Here is a 10,851-nt window from a genome sequence, read left to right as displayed (position 1 = left end):
CCAATTTCATTAAACTCTCACTGACTAATTTCATTTTTCTTATATCCATGTTTGATTTCCCATCTTCTCTGTCACCATCCTATGATAGACCCATGGTGTTACTCCACCCTTCCCTCTTTTCTCCTCAGAAGTAGACTCTTGGACTTTTAGAAGGCGGACTTGCATATACTTAAGCCCAAGGCAAGGATAACCAGAAGCTTCAGGTCAAGCATTTTTATAGCTCCCAACCTTCTGAATGAATTCTAAATACAATTTTATTCAAGAGTCACATAGGACATTCTAAATCTGACATTGCAAATACACAGTATGTGTTAAGTGAACCTGGCTGTGATGATAGCATATTCATTATCTGAGTTACCAAGTGCTTTTCCTATTTTTACCTGAAAATAGATGAGACACAGAAGGGGCAGAAACAACAGCTGTGCTATTTATCTGAGAGAGACTGCATCTGATGGAAAAAGCAAATCTTTCTATGTCTATGGGTCTATTTCCGCTGTGTAAATAAACTCAGTTACCAAAGGAGAAGGGTAGGTAGGCATTGATTAGGAGGATAGGATTAACATCCACACTACTATATATAAAGTGGATAACTTAACAAGGACCTAGTGTATAGCACAGGGAATCCTACTCAATATGTTGTAATAACCTATATGGTAAAATAATCTGAAATACACACACACACACACACACACACACACACACACACACACACACACACAATCACTGTGTTATATCCCTGAATCTAACATGATATTGTAAATCAGCTATGTCCTCAGTTTCTTAGTCGTGTTGGAGTCTTTGTGACCCCATGGATTGTAGCCCACCAGGTTCCTCTGTCCATGAGATTTCCCAGGCAAGAATACTGGAATGGGTTGCTCTTTACTTCTCCAGGGGATCTTCCCAACCCAGGGATCAAACCCACACCTCTTGTGTCTCCTGCATTGACAGGCAAAGTCTTTGCCACTAGTGCCATCGTATTTAAAAAAAAAAATAAAAAAGCCCAAACCTTTCTGATGAGCCCCGTTTACTCTTAACTTTGTTATTTCCTTTTCATGTCAATCTTGGCATCCTCTGAGCCTTACAGCTTTTAGGACTTTGGAAATGGGTTAAAGGCCTGCAGTATATTTAAAGAGTCTGCTACACTCACTGAGATCTGGTCAGTTTCCCCCTAGTGGAATCGCTCTTGTTCTGTGGGAAGCAGTTCAGTTCTAGGTCATTTCAGCAAAGTTCTGGTTTCATTATATTATGCAGAGAACAAACACATGGGGACTTTGGAAAGTTAAAGAGGCCCTGGACTAGAGCCTGTCCTTTCAGATCTGAGAATTTGAGGTCAATCTGAACTTCTGGTAACTGGGAGACCCCAAAGCAATCTAGGAGTAAGTATCTAGTTGCACTTGGAAATCTGGCTAGAATCAACCAAACGAAGTCACATGCATGTAGATAGTAGTTCAGAGACCTAGAGGGAGGCTGAAGAACATTGTCGTGGGATGATGCCAAATCCCAAAACACAATAGGGCATGCTAAGAGCTATCATTCTTAAGGGGATGCACAGAGAGAACCGAGGTACCAAGCCAATGAAAGAATGTGCTCAAGAATTAATATGAAGGAGAGGGCCTGGTGAGCTTAAGCTGACAAAATGGGAGTCTTAAAACAACTATCTTGCAGTATGTACTATAGATCTGATATAGTTCACAACCATGTACGTCATAAGATATAAACCTATACTGAAAATAAAATGTCACCCAATAGTTGAAGTTCCTGTGTTCTCTGATTGCATCTCTGAATTTCCCATGAATTTCCTTGTATTTATGCTACGAATGTATGTGGCCTTAAACTAGATGTAATGTCTTTGAAAATTATTTCCTTCATGTATAAGCTGTTAATATTATTCTGCATGAATTCTTCTGCAAGTGTTTTCATTCAACATTATGTTTGTGAGAGAAATTTAGGTTGATGCGTGCAGCACTGGTTCATATTTGTTTTGTTAGTAGTGCTTTTTTATGTTGTGGTTCTAGTTTCAGGGAGGGAGGCAGGGAGGGCAGGGTGGAGCCACTTAAGGGACCTGTCCTGTTGTGGACAGTCCAGGCTGTCCTAGTGACCCAGTTCACCTATGGGTCAGCTGTAAGGGTGGTAACAGGATCTGGCTGGTACAGGATGCTCGTTATAATGGAAGAAACTGAACTGACATAGAGAACTTGGAATCAACTAAATATAAGTAACTCTTTGATGCTGTAGTAAGTACAATAGATATTTCATCAGTGCATGTTTACAGATTGAAAAGTGGTGTTTGAGTTAGGTACATCACTGTTTCAAATACTAGACACACTTACAAGTGCTTTGGGGAAAATCACCTAATTAATTTTTCTTTCCTTTGTTCCCTCCACCTTTGCAGTATTTTCTGGATTCCATCCCAGCAGATCTGTTTTCTGCTCTGTAGCTTCCTGCAGTAACGCTGAGCATCATTAGGGGAACTCAGCTGCCGTTGGACTGTATATCAAAGCAAAGGCTTTGGAGATCTTTTCAGTTAAAACAATAATGACTTTCTTGAAATGTAATCCCAGTGGAGCTTGTTTTCTGTGTTGCCTGGAAGAATCCTTACCTACCATCAACAGATCTTCAGAGACCCCATAAAAGCTTCTGTTCATCAAGCAACTGAGTGACTCTTGAGTTATTCACGGGGACCTTAAGAACTGTGGGTATCAATTTACCTGGAAAATTCAACCACTGCCACTCAGGACTACTGCTGAAATACCATGTCTAAGAACTCTGAGTTCATCAACCTGTCATTTTTATTAGATCATGAGAAGGAGATGATCCTGGGAGTCCTAAAGAGAGATGAATATTTGAAAAAAGTAGAGGACAAGAGAATAAGGTAATATTCTTTTGTCTGCCTTCTTGACTGCTTTCTGTCTGTTGGAAACAGTTTAGACCAGAATTGGGGCAACTCCAACCACACTGAAGACCAGTGTAGGTCAGTGTCTTCCTGCATTTCAAACAATAGCATAGATATTAGAAAACATCTTTGGCACTTTATCATTTAGCCAGAAAGAAGGTTGGAATTGAGTGGTAAATATGGTGTTGATGAGGATGTTCGTTTGCCAGTGACATCATAACTTGTAGTTAAGTGGAAGGACTGCCCAGGTTTGAGTACCAGCCCTGGGATGTACTAGTTGTGTGACCTTGAATCAGTGACTTGAGTTGGTTTCTTCATCAAAACAGCAGGGGTAAGTATAGCACTCATAGGGCTGTTGCAAAGATTAAGGAAGATAATATGTAGTACCTGGTACTTCAGTGCACAGTAATTTTTATCTATTATTTACTTGTATAATATCTTTCTTTGGTCAATCTTAGTGGAAATTTGTATCAACCAGAGCTGTGAGAGGAAGAGTGTCTGGAAACTGAGAAGTTCCCATTGTATCCCAGAAATCATTTGAATTTTTTGAAATAAGTTTCTGTGTGAGGAAAGTTGAGTAATGTGGACAGAATTGAGTTTCACATTGGTTGTAGGCAGGGTTGATATTTAGCTGAATCCCTAGGTGTGGCCTCATCTGTGTTTCAGCCAGCATCCATTCTGATTGGTTACATCATCGGTTCCCAATGATCAAAGCATCATTCTGATTGGTTACTACGTTCATTATGATTGGTTGCTGCCTGACCTGTCCTGCTTGTTAAGTGTATTTGGTTATTATGTCTCACCCCTGAGTAGAGGAACAGAAATAAGCAGAGTTCCTTCCTCAGTCACTGTCTACTGTGTAACGTGTAGTTTTGTGTATTGAGTAGCTCCAAAAGCTGCAATCAGAAGCTTATGTTTGTTTTACTTGAGAAAACACATCATAAGATTACCCTTACATGTTGCAAAAATATTCAATGTGCCTAAAGGAACTAGGATGCTTAGAATTGGAAAGACATTGAAATATTCTTGATTGATGCTTATTTCATAATGAAGAGCTCAGAGTTTTTATTTTCATTATTCTAAGGCATTCAGCTAATCTTAAAGGCTTTGATGAAATATGCTATACTTTTTCTATGCCTAGAATTCAGGTGGCAGTGAAATCCAGTTAATAATGATTTTAAAGAATTCCAAAGTGATATTTTTGGCATTGATAGTCCAGTCTTGAAAAGTGACTAAATTTTCTAATGGCATTTGAAAAAGTTCTATCGTTTATGGGAGACAGGGTACTAAGGAGTTATTGATAACATTCTCTGGGGAATTAAAAATCACTCTGCTCAGGAAAAAGCAATTTAATAATCAGATCCCAGGGAAAACTGAAGTATAGTGAACGGGACTTTGTTCAGAATATTTGTTCCTGTCATTCTCAGTAATTTTTAGTAATGATCTAGTATACTCCCTCTTTTTCTCTACCTTCCCTTGCCTTCTTTCCTTATTCTCTGTAAGGGAAATTTGGCCAAATCTATAATATACAATAGAGCTATCAAGAATAAACATTGATTCCCTGGCTCTTTAAACATTGGGAAGACAGCAGAAGAAAGACTTTTACAGACCTAAGAGATGCTATTATAGAAAAAAGATTTTTTTTGAAAAAGGCAATGTCATTCCCTTCCTTAATAACAACACTGTCTAGTATTTAGTGCAGTTTTTTTGCTGCACTGACTGTGTTAGATGCTCTGTCTCATTTTATTGTGAGCTATCAAGATAGGAGCCCAGACGAAATGACTCAGGCTCTGTCCCTCTTCACAGCTTCCTGTATTGAGAAGCCATTCCAAAGTGGGTAATGTGGTGTTTAGAGTACATTGCTGTCAAATCACCCATTTCCGTTTGCAAATTCAAATCTTAGTTACACCATGAAGTCTTATCATCACTTTAGACTAATTGGCTGTATAGATCTAAGTTCCTCACTTGACAGAACAGAAACAATAACAGTAGCTACCTCATGAGCTTGTTGTAAGGATTAAATAAGGTAATATTACCAAGAGCCTAGAACAAGACTGACTTACAGTAAGCACTTAATAATGGCTGGCTAAAATCATTAGGGCTTTTTGTTGGTTTGCGTTGCCCTTGATCTTATGAGTTGTTGTGAACACCATCACTCCAATCCTTTTCAGCCCCTTTGCTGGATTTGTGCTCTCATCTCCCAGTTTCCACGTGCTTTACTTCTAAAGACTGGCACCTTCCACCTTCTTTGGAGGACTACCTTTGGGTGGCTGGAGTAGCCCATAGGTGTAAAGAACCACATGTACCAGATAAACTTGCGTTTTTGTCCCCACTGGGTTGCCCCAAGCCAATGGCTCATGGGTATAGAAACCCCTTGCTTCCAGACTCTGCAATACAACTACTTATTTCCCCAAATTTTTATTGGATGATTATTGCTTTACAATGCTGTGTTAACTTCTATTGTACATCAATGTGAATCCGTTGTATGTATACATATATCCCCCCACCTTGAGCCTTCCTTCCACCGCAACCCCCCGACCCCCACCACCTTACTCATCGAGGTCCTCACAGAGTACTGAGCTAAGCTCCCTGTGCTATACAACAGGTTCCCACTAACATTCTATTTTACACATGCTAGTGTATATATGTCAATTCCCGTTTTCACAAGTCCATTCTCTAAGTCTGTGTCTCTATTCCTGCCCTGCAGATAGGTTGCAATGCAACTTCTGCTTCAGAGCTCCCCATGGGATCATGCTGAGACTGGCCTGTCACTATAAGTCACACCCTTCCTAGCCTCCCTTCTCTTCCCTTTCCTCCTTCCCCTACTCCCTTTTGCCCTTCTCCCTCACAGGTTCCTCCTGAGAGCAGTTCATAAGTCACATGCACAGGTATCTACATCTCCAAGTTAGTTCCTCAAAAGCCCAACCAGGAAATTGGTCAGACCAGGCAGCGAACTTAGTTAATTTCCTTCTATATCCTCCAAAATCATCAACACAAAGAATTTGTGGTGTGGCAGATTTTATTGTAACAGTAAACAGGCTACAGCTGTGTGTGTTGGTACTTTGTGGGAGTCTGGATGAATAAGTAAGTTATGATGAATAAGATAGAAAGTAAAGGAATGGTTTCACAGAAGAGCTAATGTAAGGCTTCTGTTTGGGAGGTTTGATGGTTTGACAGAATTCTTCCACCTCTAGGAGATTTTCTTTTGTAAATTTATTTATTTATTTGGGGGCGTTCTGGGTCTTCATTGCTGCACGGGCTTTCTCTAATTGGGGCGAGCAGGGGCTACTCTTCCTTGTGGTGCATGAGCTTCTCATTACAGTGACTTTTCTTATTGCAGAGCACAGGTTCTATGATGCACAAGCTTCAGCAGTTACAGTGCATGGGCTCAATAGTTGTGGCTCCTGGGGTCAAGAGCACAGGCTCAGTAGTTGTGGTGCATGGGCTTAGTTGCCCATTGAAGCCCGCTTCCATAATATCTTATAGCAACTGAACATTAGCTTTTAGATCTGTGACAGCTTAACCTTAGATTAAATCATTTGTCCAGCTAGTAAAGATCAGAGCCCATGTTCTCTCATTGCATTATTGCTTTCTTTCCCGCTATGCTTTGATGCTTTTGCAGAACTGCACCTATTCCGACCCTGTTGAAAGCCCATCCACAGCTTTACTAACAGTTGTCAAAGAATTGGAACAGAACAGAAAACAGTTCTATAGTCTGGTATTTATTGACAGCTCTGCCCTACAAGCTATATAATATATAATACAACTTTTTTTGAAGTGTTGCTCTTATATAATAAAAACTAACAGGAGTTTTGTATGTATGTGGTTCTACCCTTTATGCTGGTTGAAAACCAAAGTGCAAGCACATAATGACGTGTTCCACATAGGGAGCTCAGCTGAGATGGGCCACCAGGCAAATAGGAATTAGTGTCATCAAAAGACCACGGTGCCCAGCCTGGGAACCTTATGGCTTTGTCTTTAAGTGTTTGATTCCATCATTTTCCAGCACAATGGTGGAAGAAAGAGGAGGACGGAGAGACAAAAGGGGAGAGTGCATTTAAATTAGCTGTTTGGAATCTTTCAGATAAGCTAAATATTTGGTTCAAATGGATTTGAAGCGATTTCAAGAATTACCCATTCACCCGGGAAGTAAGGGCAACCAGTAAGTGCCAAACAACAGTATCTTCTTAATACTCTACAAATGTTTGATCTATTGGGCTGTTTGTTTTTTCAACTCTTATCACTGCCACTAAGAATGAAATTGGTTTGACCTTCTCAAGAGCCTAAAGACACACTGTTCCCATTAAACACCAGGAGAACTATTGGAGTGGACTTCTAGTTTGGTAAACATCTTGTTTTATTCCTAGTATTAAATGGAATTGCCACAAAGCTTCTTAATAGATTAACAGAAACTCTCAGCATGAACATCCTTGTTCTCTAATAGAACCCAAACTCTTAGTGAGTCACAGAGACCTGGGGGAAAAAATCTGACTCTGCCTTAAACGAATTTAAAACCTTAGGGGTTTTCTCACTAAATACCTTATTAATTCCAACATATATACACACACATAGGGAAACTAAGTTAATTTCTATACCATTTTCCTTCAAGTGATTCGTATTGTAAGTCTCATCATAGGCACAGGGCCACAAATACCTGATACTTGATGACATTTCAAACCATAGATTGTCCAGTCTGACAAGTGTAATTATTTAGACATTGTTTTTGTTTGAAATAATACGGTCACCATAGTCATGAGTAAAATTGTTATCTATGTAGATATGTATGTATTCATATATGTGTATATAAATATATGTGTGTGTCTATATGTCTTAATACACACACAGTTGACCCTTACATAGTGCAGGGTTTAGGGGTTCTCAACCTCCCTATTAAAAACTAGAGACATCACTTTGCCGACTAGTCTCTATTTTCAAAGCTATGGATTTTCCAGTAGTCATGTACGGATGTGAGAGCTGGACCATAAAGAAGGCTGAGTGCCAAAGAGTTGATCCTTTCAAACTGTGGTGCTGGAGAAGACTCTTGAGAGTTCCTTGGACAGCAAGGATATCAAACCAGTCAATCCTAAAGGAATCAGTTCTGAATATTCATTGGAAGGACTCCAATACTTCGGCCACCTGATGTAAAGAACTGGCTCATTGGAAAAGATGCTGATGCTGGGAAAGATTAAAGGCAGAAGGAAAAGGGGATGGCAGAGGATGCGACGGTTGGATGGCATCATTGACTGACTAATTTTGAGCAAACTCTGGGAGATAGAGGACACAGAAGGTTTATGTGCTGCAGTCCATGGGGTCAGAAAGACCTGGACATGACTTAGCGACTGAATAACAACAACCCTCTGTATAGCCAAAAATTGGAGTATAACTTACAGTTAGCCCTTTGTGTCCACAGTTCTACATCTGAGGATTCAATGAACCATAGATTATGTAATGCTGTAGTATTTACTACTGAAAAAATTTGCGTATAAGTGGACCTGTGCAGTTCAAACCTGTATTGTTCAAGAATCAGTTGTGTACATCTCTTTGATTATTCCCTGAATTCCTCCTTCATTATCCTTTCCTTTCCTTGCATACTGTCTCCAGCTAGATTTGGTGTAGAGGACATGACCCTAGGCAGCAAGGATTCATTTGCACTCATGTCTAGAAAGGTGCCATTCCCTTTTAGCCCATGTAATCTACAACACGGCTGGATGTCCATAGGGTAGGATGTCAGGGCTGGGAGAATGAATTCATCTTCCACAATTAGGTCAGTTCATAAGGGAAGATTTAATTAAGCAAATACTAACTGTATTCCTGGGGAAATGTGCATATTTTTCCCTAGGTAAATACACATGAAAGCTTCACTAACAAAAATGTTACCTCTGACATGTTAGTTTTCAGGAGTAAGACCATTTTATATGAAGTTAATCTCTAAATATTAAGGTTCCTATAGTAATAGGAGTTAGGGTTTAATTGAGTTAACTCTGTAATAAGAATAGGCTAACATGTATTTAATAAATTTTCTAATCATTATTTCTTTGCAGAGTAATTAAGCATATCTGGTAAACATTTCATACGAATGTCTAAAACTGATACAGCTGTTACATGGCAAAGGACTGTTTTAGGTTTCTAAACTTAATGCACTAAGATCTATAAAGGGCATCAATAACTACAGTAGTTTTATATTATAAATTCTTAATTTACAAAGGAAAATTTAGCATCTTATGATACACTTTTTATTTTGGAAATAATATTTATGACAGAAAATTAGAAAAAACATACAATATGAACTTTAAAAACCACATGGAACCCTCTTCACAGAGATAACTTCCACTTTTGCATTTCTTTTCTGTTACTTTTATGTGTGTACATGTAATGTTCATATAATTGGGACCATATTATATATGTAATTTTGTATCCTCTAACTTTATTGTTGTTGCTCAGTCGTGTCTGACTCTGTGCGACCCAAGGGAATACAATATGCCACGTTTCACTGTCCTTCACTATCCCCCAGAGTTTGCCCAAACTCCTAAAATTGAGTCAGTGATGCCATCCAACCATCTCATTCTGTGTCACTCCCTTCTCCTCCTGCCGTCAATCTTTTCAAGGATCAGGGTCTTTTCCATTGAAATGGCCCTTCACATCAGGTGGCCAAAGTCCTGGAACTTCAGCATCACTCCTTGCAATGAATATTCAGGGTTGATTTCCTTTAGGATTGACTGGCTTGATATCCTTGCTATCCAAGGGACTCTCAAGAGCCTTCTCCAGCATCACAGTTAGAAAGTGTCAGTTCTTTAGTGTTCAGCCTCCTTTATAGTCCACCTCTAACATCTGTAAATGATTCCTGGAAAAACCATATCTTTGACTCTGCAAACCTTTTTCAGCAAAGTGATGTCTCTGATTTTTAATATGCTGTCTAGGTTTGTCATAGCTTTTCTTCCAAGGAGCAAGTGTCTTTTAATTTCATGACTGCAGTCACCATTTGCAGTGATTTTGGAGCTCAAGAAAATAAAATCTGTCACTGTTTCCATTTTTCCACCATCTACTTGCCATGAAGTGATTGCATCAGATGCCATGATCTTACTTTTCTGAATGTTGAGGTTTTATTTTTTTATTGAAGGATAATTGCTTTACAGAATTTTGTAGTTTTCTGTCAAACCTCAACATGAATCAGTCATAGGTATATGTATATCCCCTCCCTTTTGAACCTCCCATCTCCCTCCCCATCCCACCCCTCTAGGTTGATAAAGAGCCCCTGTTTGAGTTTCCTGAGCCATACAGCAAATTCTCATTGGCTATTTATTTTACATATGGTAATTAAGTTTCCACAGTACACTTTCCATACATCTCACCCTGTCCTTCCCTCTCCCCATGTCCATAACTCTATTCTCTATGTCTGTTTGTCTATTCCTGCCCTGTAAATAAATTATTCAGTATGGTTTTTCTAGATTTTGTATATATGTGTTAGAATACGATATTTATCTTTCTCTTTCTGATTCACTTCACTCTTTATAATAGGTTCTAGGTTTATCCACTTTATCAGAACTGACTCAAATGCATTCCCTTTTATGGCTGAATAATAGTCCATTGTGTGTATGTACCACAACTTCTTTACCCATTCATCTGTCGATGGACATCTGGGTTGCTTTCATGTTCTAGCTATTGTAAATAGTGCTACAATAAACAATGAGATACATGTGTCTTTTTCAACCCTGGTTTCCTCAGGGTATATGTCTAGGAGTCAGATTGCTGGGTCATATGGTGATTTTATCCTTAGTTTTTTTAAGGAATCTCTATACAAGACCACCTGACCTGCTTCTTGAGAAATCTGTATGCAGGTCAGGAAGCAACAGTTAGAACTGAACATGGAACAACAGACTGATTCCAAATAGGAAAAGGAGTACGTCAAGGCTGTATATTGTCACCCTGCTTATTTAACTTCTATGCAGAGTACATCATGA

At 39.1% G+C, this 10,851-nt stretch overlaps 1 protein-coding gene across 1 annotated transcript in view; it reads left to right on the top strand.

The window, feature by feature from the left end:
• The first annotated feature begins 2,753 nt into the window (after positions 1–2,753).
• The window catches only part of SYTL5 (synaptotagmin like 5), a 112,942-nt gene continuing 104,844 nt past the window's right edge, over positions 2,754–10,851 (top strand). The window contains exon 1 of the mRNA XM_068962907.1: positions 2,754–2,872. Within this exon, the coding sequence (XP_068819008.1) occupies positions 2,754–2,872 (119 nt within the window). The remainder of the gene's footprint in view (positions 2,873–10,851) is intronic.

This window comes from Capricornis sumatraensis, chromosome X (assembly GCF_032405125.1).
Source record: "Capricornis sumatraensis isolate serow.1 chromosome X, serow.2, whole genome shotgun sequence".
NCBI classification, from domain to species: domain Eukaryota; kingdom Metazoa; phylum Chordata; class Mammalia; order Artiodactyla; family Bovidae; genus Capricornis; species Capricornis sumatraensis.
This window is presented reverse-complemented; position numbering and strand designations above follow the sequence as displayed.